At 40.9% G+C, this 14,967-nt stretch overlaps 1 protein-coding gene across 3 annotated transcripts in view; it reads left to right on the plus strand.

The window, feature by feature from the left end:
• FAM189A2 (family with sequence similarity 189 member A2) overlaps positions 1-14,967 on the plus strand; it is a 65,256-nt gene that overhangs the window by 1,286 nt on the left and 49,003 nt on the right. Inside the window, exons 2-3 of one of the 3 annotated variants that reach the window (XM_031934088.1) lie at positions 1-262; positions 9,898-9,954. The exon at positions 1-262 is cut by the window's left edge and continues 15 nt beyond it. In XM_031934088.1, the coding sequence (XP_031789948.1) occupies positions 1-262; positions 9,898-9,954 (319 nt within the window). Of the gene's footprint in view, positions 263-4,532; positions 4,906-9,897; positions 9,955-14,967 lie in introns of those variants that run through there. The other 2 variants (XM_023213412.2, XM_023213413.2) reach the window with 2 other exon arrangements.

The following is a 14,967-nucleotide window of genomic DNA, read 5'->3' on the forward strand; positions in this document are numbered from 1 at the left end:
GCCCCCGTCGCGGCCTCGCTGCGCGGCCACCGCTGCCGCCGGGGTTCTGGCCACGCCGCCGGCGCTCTCCTCCCGCCGGGCGGCCGCCGCCGCTGCCGCCGCGGCCCCGGGCTCTGCGCTGCTGCCCGCCCGCCCGCTGCTGTCACTCGGGCTGCTGCAGCTGATCCTGGGCTGCTGCATGGTGGCGCTCAGCTTCGGGGCGCTGTCGCTGAGCAGCTCTCCGCAGGTGAAGAACTCGTGCCCGTTCTGGGCCGGCTCCTCGGTGAGTACCGCGCGCGCGCCCCGCTCGCCCAGTCGTCCCGGGGATAGGGGGCTCTGGTCGTACCCTTCCATTGTCCCTTAGTTGGCCTCCAGGGCTGCAGTTGGGGGAGCCTTAATGCCACCTGAAGTTTTTGGAGCCTGGAGAAAAATGTTCTGCGACGGTCGAGTTCAGGGGTGAATTGGGTTGCACCTGGGTAGTGTCTGTTGCGCGCAGGCTGAAGGATTTTGTTGTCCCTGTCAAGCTAATAGAATTAAGCAAAGACACCCAGCTCTTTGGGAGATTGGAAGGACAGGGTGTGGGTGGCAGGAAAGTGGGAGGAAAGTGATTAAACTTCTTTTCGTCGTTGAGTATTTGCTGCACTGACGACGTCTGTGCTGGGAGGGCAGGGATTTTGGTCATTTTTGTTCACCGATGTATCAAGAATGCCTGGCGCATAGTAGGTGTATTTGTGGGATGGGACAGTTTCGGACACATCGCTTGTTTTATTTTCCATTAAGACACACGTAAATGTGAAATGTGTAGGGTGGCTCGACCCCCAGACGAGTTCAGGAGGTAATGAGAGGGTGTGTGTGAACTGGCGCTTGTACCTGGTCATTAAAGGAGGGCCTTAACCCCACTTGGTTCCTGGAGCCATGCAGGCTGCTGTGCAGAATTCAGTTTGTGAGAACCGGGACCTGTCATTAGGGATGAGCTGGCCAAAGGTCCTGGAGCACCCAGCAGCTAGCTAGAGATATCTGCTCTCCAGGACCCACTCCTCCAACCGGGAACGCTGAGCCTGGGGCCAAAGAGTACCCAACTTCAGAGAAAAGCTGCTGCCAGCCAGTATCTACAGACACCGGGTGGTCACTCCCCTCCGCCTCTTAACAATCTCACAATGTCCAAGGCATCTAACCCCCTGAAGTTTTCTGGGTGTTGAGAGACTTGGAAACACATCTTTGTGGAATGACTATGGAAGATGAGTAAAGTAAATAACCTTTCTTTATATCTTTTTTTAAAAATTTTAAATTTTTATTTTTTATTTTTAAGGGACGGAGTTTCCCCATGTTGCCCAGGCTGTTTTCCAACTCCTGAGCTCAAGTGATCCTCCTGCCTCAGCCTCCCAAAGTGTGGGGATTAGAGGCATGAACCGCCACAGCCGGCCGTAAATAACCTTTCTGTGAACTCACTGTGTAAATCTGAAAGTCTAGCAATGCTGCTAGTTTTTAGTAAGATCTGTAATCAGTGTATGTCCTGAATGGTAAGAACTGCTTTTGCAGTTTCACACATACGGCAATTCAAGACCAAACTGAAAAAAAGGACTCGAAGAACTAGTTGAACCCAAAGTAATTGTTTAAATAAGAACATTAGGTTCCTTGAGACTCGCCTGAAATTGTATACCTCATCCAGTGCCAATCTGCTTTCCTTTTGGAATACTTTCATGTTGAATGATCTTATTGGGGTACATGCTGTGCTGTGGTGAGGGAAGACCACAATTTGTGCCTCATGTAGAAAAAATGCCACCCTGGTGGCCCTGCCTGTGGGCTCTGCCACTGGCCTCAATGAGTGTTCAGGAAAACTCCAGAAGGATGGATATTCCAGATGGGGTAGGAATTAGACCTATTATGCTACCTATTCTACTTGTCTGACTAAATCCAGCCAAAGAGTGGGTGCATTTCATTTCTCTAAATACTATGGGCCAGTAATAATCTTGCATATATTTTTAGGAATTTGCTCTTTATAAAATCGTGATCTATTGTCTTCTCAAACATAGCTAGTTTAGAATTATTAAAAACTATTTTTTGTCTTATAAAATTAAAAGCTGATATCATTTACTATTGTGAATCATTTCAGAGGTAAATGCACCTAGATATCAATCAAGCCACAGTTGAATTTGATGAAGTACCAAAAAATAATAAATAAATAAATAAATAAATAAATAAATAAATAAAAGAAAAGAAAAGAAAAGAAAAAAAAGGCCTTCAACCAGAAGGTGAAGGTTAATACTCCAGGTCTGGGCCGGGCGCGGTGGCTCATGCCTGTAATCCCAGCACTTTGGGGGGCCGAGGCGGGCAGATCACGAGGTCAGGAGATCGAGACCATCCTGGCTAACATGGTGAAACCCCGTCTCTACTAAAAATACAAAAAATTAGCTGGGCACGGTGGCGGGCACCTGTAGTCCCAGCTACTCGGAGGCTGAGGCAGGAGGAAGGCGTGAACCCGGGAGGCGGAGCTTGCAGTGAGCCAAGATCACACCACTGCACTCCAGCCTGGGCGACAAAGCAAGACTCTGTCTCAAAAAAAAAAAAAAAAAAAAAAAAAATACTCCTGGTCTGCTGGCTGGGTATGTCCTTGTCTCCAAGTCTGGGCATAGCAGAGCAGAGAAAGAAATCAGTGATTTGGAACTGACAAGTTCTCTGCTATATGTCTTTCCCCATTCTTCCCCATACCCTCCAAACCCTGGTCTATATGCAACTCTGTAACTGTTGGTTATTCCTGCTTTTTGTGACTTGTTCCTGAGATTGACCTCAGAATTTGCAAAGTGACAGCAGAAGCAATAGATACTGTATTTGTAGAACAATTAATTAAATACAGTTTTAAGAGGATGGCTTTAGGCACCATGACTCTCTTGGTGCTTTAGGGGAAAAAGAGCCTTGTATCACATGTTTTGAATTTATGCATGTGACAGAGGTTGTTTTTGAAAAATCTCGTGTTACGGAAAAGTTTACATTTTATGCAGTATATGTTGAACCCACATATATCTTTCACCCAGCTTCAACAACGGTTTCATTTGTACCCACTTCCCGGGCTCTGCTGCGGGCCTTGTGTCTTCTTATAAACTTCAGGAAGGATGAATATTCCAAGCAGGGTAGGAATTAGATCCTTCGTGCTCCCTAGTCCATTTGTGAGATTAAATTTTCTTATTATTTGGAAGCAAATCTCAGGTGTCAGATTTCATCTATATATATTTCAATGTGTGTATTTTTATTACAAGAAAATAGAACCAGCATAGGATTGAGTGGGCAGTTCGAAGAACTACTCTCTTTTACTTTAAATCTTTTATTATGAAAATTTAAAAAATCTCAACAAATGTAGAAAGAAGGGTGTAATGATCCCCCATTTCACCCTTCACCCAGTAGCTATCAACACATGACCACTTTATACCTAACACTGCTTCCCCTTCCTAACACCCTCGGATAATTTTTTTTTTTTTTTTTTTTTGAGACGGAGTCTCGCTCTGTTGCCCAGGCTGCAGTGCAATGGCGTGATCTTGGCTCATTGCAAGCTCTGCCTCCCAGGTTCACACTATTCTCCTGCCTCAGCTTCGCAAGTAGCTGGGACCACAGGTGCCCACCACCACGCCCAGCTAATTTTTGTGTGTTTTTTTTTTTAGTAGAGACAGGGTTTCACCGTGTTAGCCAGGATGGTCTCCATCTCCTGACCTCGTGATCCACCCGCCTCGGCCTCCCAAAGTGCTGGGATTAGAGGCGTGAGCCACCGCATCCGGCCCCACCCTCGGATTATTTTAAGGCAAATTCCAGGTATCACAACTTCAGCCATTAGTATTTTAGTATGTATTTATAAAAGAAATGGGCTTGATAGCACATTGTAACTAATTCGAAGATAGCTAAACTAAGGTTTCTATTTAAAAAAAATGCTGGAAGAGTATGAGTCGAGAACTGCAGAATTAAAAAAAAAAAAAAAGCTTTGACATGCCGTACAATTTACCCATTTAAAGTATACTGGTCAATGGTTTTTAGTAAATTCACAGTTGTGCAACTAATTACAGTTTTAGAAAATGTTTGTCACCCCCAAAGTTATGAGTAGTTACTCCCCATTCTCCACCACCTCCACCCCTAGCCACCCACTGATTAACCCACTTTCAGTCTCTGTAGATATGTGTGTTCTGGACATTTCATGTACATGGGATCATATAATATGTGGTCTTTTATGATTTGTTTCTTTCACTTAGCATGTTTTCAAGCTTCATCCATGCTGTGGCAAGTCTCAGTACTTCATTCCTATTTTATTGTATGGATATGCCATGTTTGTTTATTCATTCACAAGTTTTATTGGCATATGAAGCTAGGTAGTTGAATGGAAGTGCCAACTTATGTCTAAGGTTACTTCGAAACCACATAGGAACACAGTAGAAGAATATTCTCATATTTCAAGCTTTGACCATTAGGATCTTTAGCCTGCTATATCAACTGAACCCACACATCTTCTTTAGGCTTCACTGAAAAATTTTGCTTTTATATTTCATACAAAATTATGTTCAAGAGACAAATATATTTATTTGAAATGACTATTTGTTGAACATCGTATAGTTCAAGGATATTTTTTCATACATATTTCCTTAAGAGAGCCCTGAACCTGAGATTTTAGAGGCTTCTTTCACTTGTTTGAACTTTGAAGGTATATTTTATCTATTTTTTAAAACACTTAAGAATAAACAAATTCTATAAAGCATCTTTTCTCATAGTTTTCATTCATACTGTCAGCAACTTGAAGGGAGAGTTTTTAACGTAGTCTGTTTTTGAGCACTCTGAGCATTCGATTTCTTCCTGGTATCACTGGTAAATCACTCAATATATTATTATTCCCCAAATTCATGAAGCTAAAAGATGAGCCATCTTGAAAAACAACCTGACGTTTGACTGGAGGTGAGTGGCTAAGGGAGTGTCTCAGTGTCCGTCTTCAGCTGTGCTGTCCTAGCTCTCGGTTTGGGGGGTGTGTTTAGTGTTAACTAGATTCCACTGGGGCATGGGAGTTAACTAGATTCCACTGGGGTATGGGAGTTAATGTTAACTAGATTCCATGGGGGTATGGGAGTTAATGTTAACTAGATCCCACTGGAGTATGGGAGTTAACCAGGTTCCACTGGAGTTAACTAGATTCCACTGGGGTATGGGAGTTAACTGTTTCAATGGGGTTAACTAGATTCCACTGGGGTATGGGAGTTAATGTTAACTAGATCCCACTGGTGTATGGGAGTTAACTCGGTTCCACTGGGGTTAACTAGATTCTACTGGGGTATGGCCGTTAATGTTAACTAGATTCCACTGGGGTATGGGAGTTACCTAGGTTGCACTGGGGTTAACTACATTCGGCTGCGGTATGGGAGACTCAGTCTGCCACACTGCACTAGATTTAATGAAAGAGGAGAGAGAGTTGCATTGGGTTGTCTCTCCTTCAGAAACAAAATTCCTAACTTAGATGACATGCATGATCCTTAGGAGATGTTTCAGATGAGTGGTAGAGAATTGGTTGTTGTTTTTTGTTCCTCACCGAGTGCCGTGTTATTCTTTATCAGTTGTATACATTCATGTCTCTGCTTTAAGTCACTGATCTGAATTCATGATCATCCTTCTTTGAGTCCATGATTCTTTGGCAAGGTTTCACTTTCATATAAAGAGACAGACATTGGTGAACTTCAGGGTGAACCTTTTTTAAAAAAAGTGCAGTAAATAAACATAAAGAAAAATCAATGGACCAAAGGAAAAACTAACATAAAGATTATACTTACTACCAGTTAAATGATAGTAAATATTTTTTATCATACTAATCAAATACTACTTTAATATTTAAGGGATATTTAAAATATAATTTTGAGGATGAGTTTTGATTTCTTTGGTCCTTTATTTTGCATATCAGCAGAGTCACATTTATAAGTTCTGTGCCTCTCGGCCTCAGTTACTCATCTGTAAAATGGGTGGGATGCTGCTTCTTCAGGACTGATTTTGTGAAGGTGTAGCTAGAGTATATATGGGAGAGTGCATCACTGCTGGACACAAGCACCAGACCTGGAATACACAGGAACCTCTATCAATGGTTTTTAAACACCAAGGTAATAGTTAAAGTAAAGCGAACAGGCCAGTATTTTTGTAGGACATTATAGTTACCATCATGTTTTCATTAGAAATATTCAGTTGCCCACTTTCTCAATGTGTTTTTTAAAATGAGCTATGCTAGACAGATAGGGAAGAAAACCACACACACACACACACACACACACACATTTTTTAAAAAATTGCCATTGTAAGAGCTATAGGGCAGGGTAGGTTGTTGAGAAGTTTGACATGATTTTCTGCTTATTTACAAGGTAACACAGGACATTTACAACATGGCTTTTTAAAAATCCCTGTGTTTACATACAGCAGCTTTTGATAAATGATTCAGAACATTTTTGCCCTAACACATGTTAATGGATTAGTGAGGGGAAATAGGGCAGTAGAATTATAAGCTTCTGATCTTAACGATTTGATTTTTACTTTGGAAAATGAAAGCACATTAACCATTTATGGTGGGTAACAATGACTCTCCCCTGGGGTATCTCAGAGCCCTTCTTTGTGGTATCAGAAAAAAGGAAAGGCCTCTGCTTTTTCCTGTAGCTACAAGAAATGGGTTATCAGTGAGTGAAACAAAAATTGTAATACCTCTCATTATAATAATATAGAGATTGTTTGGTGTTAGAAAATAGGTTCTTACCTGTTCATTCAGGGCAAGTTCCATCTTGCGCTGGATGGAAAGAATGCTGATGGAGTTGCTTTTTGTTGCTGCTGTACTCTTTAAGGAAGCACAGGGGATGAAAAATGTGTTTAGGCTTACATAGTCATCTTTGAGCGAGGTCATCTCCTGTCTCTGGCCTCCATTCATTCGTTCACTCATTGACTCTTGCCGTAACTAACTGAGTGCCTTCTGGGATCCTTTAGTGGTGTGTGAGTGAGTATGCACAGGTCCAAGCCCTCGTCGTGATACTGACGGTTAAACATGTAATAGCATTCTGGCATAATGGGAGCCATGGAAGGACATTGTTAAGGGACCTTTTTGACTCATTTCTGATGGAGCTTCAGCTACTGCTGCCACCAAGGGAGTGGAGGCATTGAATACTCTGCCTCCTTCTCTTCTTTTCCCAACTCCTTTCCCCATCCGTGAATTCTGCCTCCCTTTCAGATGAAATGGAAGCATCATTCCTGAAGTCTTGAGCTCTTAGAAAGTTTATCCCCAACTGTAGCACCTCTGTTCCCATTACCATTCGAGAGGCTTCTAACCATCCAGGCCTGCTTCCTCTATTTGCTTTTCTCCCCATCAACACTCACAGGGCTCCCCAAGTGCCTCAGGGCTTCACCGGGCTTGAAGAGAGGGAGAAGTTGAATAAAAATAGGTGTGTGCCTTTGTTGCCGGGTTCAGGAATGAAGAGCCACAACTATAGCTCCCGCCTGGAGCTGGAATATAGTTTCTTAAAACATTGTAAAGAGCGGTGGCTTACAGGAATCCTGGTGGGATTTAACTTGAATATGTGCTGAGTCCATATAACAACTTAAATGGAAATGACATTCTTAGTTTGTCTTCAATCCATAGACTTGGTATATGCCTTGACTTACTTGGCTATTTATTTAATATTGCACGATAAACTTTGTATTTCTCCCCACTGAGGCCTTAAAGATCTTTGTCACATATATTTTGAGATTATTGGTGTTTCTCATTTTGTGCATATATACATTTTGTACATATTTTTTAACTTATGTTTTCTATAGTTTCTTGCTACCATATGCAAACAAAATACCTCCCCTCCAAAGGAAGAAATACGGATAGCTTAGTTCTTTGATTTCAGAGATACCTCATTTGAAATGACAATTGAATCTGTCATAATCTATTACAATAAAAAAATTAGAAATACCTTTCAACTTAGAAACTTCACTCCTGGGACTTTTTTCCGCTGAGATAAAAGCACTTGTTTTTAAAGATATATGTTCATAGATGTTTACTGCAGCATTGTTTGTGAGAGCAAAAAACTAGACACAGAATGAATGCCCATTAATATGGAAATGATTGAATATGTTAAGTACAGTCACACAATGGAATGTTATGTAGCCACTAAAGTGAAATGAATTAGAGCTGTTCCAATGCATATGAAGAGATTTCTATGAAGTATTTATTGAGAGAGTAAAGGAAGAGGCAGGGAAAGTATATCTTTTATGATTTTTTTCACAAAAATCACATCCCTGTGAGTGTGTATATATACACATAGACATATATGTGTAGTACTAAGAATTTAGAGAAAAATATATACATATGTAAAATATGTAAACATGCTAGATTGTTAACATGGAGGAGGGTGGGGTGCTGTGGCTGGGTAGGCAAGGTGAGAAGAACAGTTTAGGCATATCGCTATTTTATGGGTTTTTGTGGCTGGAGCTGGACACTTCCTTTTAATAATACTGATTTTTTTTTTTTTTTTTTTTTTTTTTTTTTTTGACGAGTCTCGCTCTGTCACCTAGGCTGGAGTGCAGTGGTGCGATCTCCGTTCACTGCACCCTCTACCTCCTGGGTTCAAGAGATTCTTGTGCCTCAGCCTCCCAAGTAGCGTCACCATGCCTGGCTAAGGTTTTGTATTTTAGTGGAGATGGGGTTTCACCATGTTGTCCAGGCTGGTCTCGAAGTCCTGAGCTCAGGCAATCCGCCTGCCTCGGCCTCCCAAAGTGCTGGGGGTAACAGGAGTGAGCCACCAGGCCCAGCCTGTTTTTTTCTTACTGAGATTTTTTAGCTCGTTTTTTATCGAAGTGTCATTTTGCAACATGGGCTCCTCACAGTAGTTTCTCCCACTTTGTGAAATAAATGCTGTAGAACATATATTAATTGCCATCAATTGGAGCACAATACTGGGAACTAGGACTTTAGAGAGACAAGACAGGAGTTCACAGTTAGTGGTAATATAGAGACACATCCCTCAATTATTACAATAGAGTTTTTGGAAAAAAAGAAGTGTGTGCAGAGGGCTTCCATGAGTGTGGAGTGGTGGAATCAGTGAGGGCTTTTCAGGGCAGGTGACTGCAAAATGGGGCCCTGCAGGATGGGTAACAGTTCTCAGGCAGCTAGGAGGGAAGCTGGGAGGACACAGCACTTCAGCAAAGAGAAAGAAGCACATAGCCCAGGAATGTCAGGAGCCTGGTTGCCCCGAGGGAGGGAGGAAGTACTTCCTACTTGGTAGGAAGGTGTGTGGTGGAGCGGCTGGGGTATGTAAAAACCAAGCTTGAGAGTAGGTAAGAGAAAATCCTGAAGGGCCTTGTTTCCCGTTTCGAAGACTTTACCTGTCCCATAGTGGATGGGAACCTGATGAAGGGAAGGATCCCGCCAGACCTGCATCCGATGAGGCTGACCCTGGCAACAGATTGGGTGCTGCTAGGAACAGAGAGCTTGGCTGAGAAATAGTAATTCCTCACTCACCAGAAGGAGAGGCTAATTTCTGATTGTGTGTTCTTAATTGACATTAAGAAAAAACAGGCCAGGTGTGGTGACGTGCGCCTGTAGTCCTAGCTCCTGGAGAGGCAGAGGTGGGAGGATCACCAGAGCCCAGGAAGTCAAGTCTGCAGTGAGGCATGATCACGCTATTGCATTTCAGCCTGGGTGGCAGAGCAAGACCCTATCTTTAAAAATAAAACAAAATTAAAGTCAATAAAAAAGCTTTGAGGGCTTGGAAGTAAAAGTCCAAAGTGGTCTACCAGGGTGAACCCTGTAATCCAGGAGGAATATTAAATGTTTGATTTAGAATGTTTTAAAATTTCAGTATCTTTAAAAATATGTACTTTTGTGACTGAGGATTTGTTTATTGGAATTGGTCCATTTTCTGTATTTATGATAGTTTATTTTTACAGGTGATACTCTCTGGAATCATAGGATTAACAACTTGGAAAAGGCCTATGATACTCCTGGTATGTACTGATCTTATAAATTGCTACCCTTTATAAAATGTGCTATGTGGGAAGTCTGTTCACATAAACCACTGAAGAAATGCTTAAGCTTCCTTGTTCATTAAAAAAATAAGTTAACAGTAGATAATATTAGAAGTCAGATGATAATAACAAGTAAGTAAGATAATAATTTTGCTGGTTTTCTGATTCACTTTAAGCTCCTTAAGTACCCAGTGCTATACAAGTGTCTTTAGTTCCAGCATTAAACCCATCCTAAAGATAGAATTTTTAAAAAACTACTTACTATGGACAGTTTTAAATATACACAATAGTGGAGGGAATAATATAATAAACTCCCGGTACACATTGCCCAGGTTCCATAATGATTAACTTCCAGCCAATCTTTACAGCTATACTCCCACTCATTTTCTCTCATGTTCTTTTTTCTCTATATTCTTTTTACTTATTATTGTTATTATTATTATTTTTGAGATGGAGTCTCACACTGTTGCCCGGACTGGAGTGCAGTGGCGCAATCTCAGCTCACTGTAACCTTTGCCTCCCGGGTTCAAGCAATCCTCCCAAGTAGCTGGGATTATAGGCGCCCGCCACTGCGCCCAGCTAATTTCTTGTATTTTTAGTAGAGACGGGGTTTCACTGTGTTGGTCAGGCTGGTCTCAAACTCCTGACCTCGTGATCCTCCCGCCTTGGCCTCCCAAAGTGCTGAGATTATAGGCGTGAGCCACCAAGCCCGGCTGTTATTCTTTTTTTTTTTGACACAGTCTCACCCTGTCGCCCAGGCTGGAGTGCAGTGGCACATTCTTAGCTCACAGCAACCTCTGCCTCCCAGGTTTAAGCAATTGTCATGCCTCAGCCTCCTGAGTGGCTGAGATTACAAGTGTGCACCAACATGCCTGGCTAATTTTTGTATTTTTAGTAGAGATGGGGTTTCACCATGTTGGCCAGGCTGGTCCCATGTTGGCCAGGCTGGATCACTTCAAGTGATCCACTTGCCTTGGCTTCCCAGAGTGTTGAGATTACAGGCGTGAGCCACCACGCCTGGCCTCCTCTATATTCTTTTGAAGCAGATCTCATATATTAATCATGAATATATGACTTTTTATTGTTATAATGTTTGAGTTGGACAACCTTAGAATTTTGTTGCATAGATTTGCTATATTATCTCTTTATCACATAAATATTATATTCTCTTGGAAATATGGACATATACTGGTGATTTTATCCTTTTTTTTGTTATTGAGGTAAAATTTATATAGCAAAATGAATCATTTTAAAGGATACAATTCAGGGGCATTTTTAGAACATTTCCAATGTTCATCCTTTGTTTTTATTTGCTATGTCATTTTGATTCAGGGACTGTAAACTTATCATTTACAGTTTTAAATGGTAAGTTTAAACTTAGCATTTAAAGTGAATCAAAATAGACAATGCTAAAGGAGTTTCCAACTTTTAAAGATAAAATAGAGGGTCCAGGAAATTAGATTTGAATTGTGGTATACTTAAAAATTTTTTTCTATATAATATCTCTTATTTTTTTTGTCTCATCCATCTTGAAATGGAGTTAAATAATTTTCTAAAGTCATTTTGTATATATGCTTAAGAGTTCATCTTAAACAGATCGTTGTTTGCTAGGCAACAGGCAATCAGTGCAAAACTCCTAAATACAAAGAGAAGAAGCACATTGTGGAATCTTTGTGTGTCAGAATAATTAATGGATCCCAATGCTGTGTTGATGGTCTTGAAAAACTAACCTGAAGTGGTTTTAGGCCCACAAGATGACATAGGCAACATTTGACATCTCCGTCAATGATTGTATTTCATGAAATTCCTTTAATAATTTTGGAAAGAATTAATTTTTAACATACCATTTTAATATATTAAACAGCAGGAAGAGAGAAAATGAGACTTTGGATGAGTTGTATAGCCTGTGTTATAAGTGGCGAAAATGTGTTTCACAATAACTCTCTAGGTTTACAGTATCTGTGAAAAATTTTGATTGGTGTTTAGTGTTTAAACAAATATTCGGTAACAGGAATCTCCTTTGCACTGTCTTTTTCCATTGAGTCAATATTAAATTGCTCAGTAATACAAATCTCCAGTATCTAAATTGAATTAAAAGAAGGAAATCTTCAGTGGTATTTGTACTTTGAAAATTCCAAATGATGAAGAGAGTGTAAGTGTGTTCTGGATAGATTCAAGAAAGTATACTTATTAAGACATTTATTTGACCTTGTTGTCTTTTGAAAAGCTGCCTCACATATTTATTATGTAAGTTTAAGCAGCCTCAAATGAAAATGGCTCTGTCTTATTACATTCTTATCCATTTATTTCTCATCTTTGCTAAGTATATGCATTTTCTCACAAAGTTGTAACCAGTGTGTACATATTATGTCCTGCACTGCTTTTTCTGTTTAATGTAAAATTAAGTTACTATCAGGTTTCCATGTATGAGGAATCTACATGCTTATCATTTAAAACTGTAAGCAGGCTTCTGCCTTATTTCTGTATCACCATCAGTTTTTACCCTATTGTTGGACATTTGAGCTTCTATATTTTGGCTGCTATGAGTTATGTACTTAGAAGTCATATAGAGATTGTCTTGAAGTGTTAATTAGCATCAATTTATAAAGAAGATAAATTAATTTGTAGGGATTCTACAAGGGAAAACTTTCTATCTATTGATAATTGGAGACTTAGTCAATATCATAAATGAAAAATCCTCAGTTCATATGTATCTTTTATTTTTTTTTGAGAGAGGGTCTTGTTCTATTGCCCAGGCTGAAGTGTGGTGGCGTGATCACTGCTCATTGCAGTCTCAAACTCCTAGGCTCAAGGGATCCCCCCAGCTTAGTCTCCTGAGTAGCTGGGACTATAGGTGTGTGCCACCACACCCAGCTAATTTAAAATTTTTTTTTGCAGAGATGGGAGTCTCACAACATTACCCAGGCTGGTCTCGAACTCCTGGGCTCAAGTGATCTTCCCACCTCAGCTTCCCAAAGTTCTGGGATTACAGGTGTGGGCCACTATGCCTGGCTCACATGAATCTTAATAGTATACCATTATAACTCATGCCAGATGCTTATGTTATGTTAAAAAATGGAAAAATGCCAGTCAGATATTCCTAGCCCATCCTTTTAAGAGTAGCATCACTGTGTGCAAGCCACTGAACTCTTTTGAGCCTAGTTTTCTTTTTGGCACAGAGGGGATAATTTAGTGATACCAAGGGGAAGCTCTACCCTACCCCTCCCTTAATGGATATTTTTTCTCCATTCCGCCCCCTCCAAGCCCCTCTGCCTCAGTTTCCCAAGTTTAGGGAATGTGCCATTGCATGCTTTTTGGCGGGAGGCCATGCTCCATTAGGGGAGCCAGAGGACCCCATGGGTCTGTGTTCTTGCAGGCCTGGCCTTGGCTGATTAGAGCTCTGTCCCCTTCACCTTCTCATCCATACTGTAGGCTCAGGGGCACCTTCTGACTTGGGACTTTCATGCCCTAGCTAGTTGCTTGGCTGGCGCCTTCTCTTCTGGCTCTCAGTTCAGCAGTCACTTCCTGCCAGAGGCCTCTCCTGACCACTCTGATTGCAGTGGCTCCTGCCTTGCCCCTAGCCATATCCCAGCACTGCATTACTGGCTTTGTGGTCTGTAATTAGCCTATGTACCTTACATTTGTTGCCCCTCTCCCCAGACTATAGTCAGTTCCATGAGGACAAGAGTCTTGTCTTTTTCACTGTCTTTCTCTAGGGCTAACGTGCTCGATACACATTTGTTGTTGACTGTGGAGTTAATTTGACAGCCAATAAGAAATTTAGGTCCTGGGTAAACTCTCACAATTTCTTTTGTTTTTGTCTTAAATTTCTCTCACTTGCTTTTGTTCTCCAGAACCTTGTATTCATTCCTTTTGGACTTCAAGGTTATCAGGGAGTATTTTGGTGGTGGAGGTTTGGAGGGGAAGGATACTCTCTTTCAGGGCCCTTGGAGAGGCAAGCCATCCTTGTTTTTAGTTGTTCACATCAGTCTAGAACACATGAATATTCCCTTTTGAGAACCATTTACATTTGGGCTTCCTCTTTTGTGGTTGTTACCTTGATAACATCAGGTTTTTTACTGGGTTGAACAAAGAAGGGTCCCTGTGACCTAGTTCCTTCAAACTCGAGTTTTCATGGAAATTCAGGGTTGGAAGCCTTCATTTACTGGGTCATGTTTCTTATACTAACATACTCGTGTGCTCAGAACAAAAATGATCATATTGGAAAATAGTTGCTAAATATTTGTAGCTATTTATGGCTATGACTAAGAATAAGCTAGGAAGTATGTGTGCGCGTGTGTGTGTGTGTGTAGTATTCTAGGTTGTGTGTTTTCCATGAAGAGCTAATATTTTCCATTTTTAAAGAATATTTTTATTTCTTCTAGACATCATTCCTCTTTCATGCTAAGAAAATGTTCTGTAAGTGCTTACAAATGACGGACAATGCTAGAAACAGCCTCAAAGATTGTCTAGTCTAGGTACCTCAGTTAGAAAACAGAACGGTCTTAATAAGATTTTTTTAAAAATTTTTCTTTTGTGGTACAGGCATTTTTAGTGGCAGGTATTTTTCCTTGGTGGTACATTTAGTAAGATTTGCTACTGTGAAAGTCCACCTAGCTCTTTGCCTATGTTTTTGGTTCCTTATGAAGTGGTGATGTGAGCTTTGTTATCTGTTTTCTTGTCCAGATGGGATAAGTACGACCTAAAAATGATAAAGGGACAGCTCCATTCTTTAGCATCAACAACGAAGGTTCTTCCCCAGTGATGTTCTCGGGGCACACACGTGTGGCTTATTCCCAACTGTGGCTCCTGTTGATTTGTACCCCAGACCAAGAATAGATGAGGGTAAATGTATTGGCTATTCGTCTTTCAGTTTATTTTCTAACTTCAAGATTATAGTATTTAGGATAAAACCTCATTACCTAAAGAGACTACAAAATGGCTTAAGGTATGCTTAATTTTTTTTTTTTTTTTTTTTTTTTTTTTTTTTTT

This window comes from Piliocolobus tephrosceles, chromosome 14 (genome assembly GCF_002776525.5).
Source record: "Piliocolobus tephrosceles isolate RC106 chromosome 14, ASM277652v3, whole genome shotgun sequence".
NCBI classification, from domain to species: Eukaryota; Metazoa; Chordata; class Mammalia; order Primates; family Cercopithecidae; genus Piliocolobus; species Piliocolobus tephrosceles.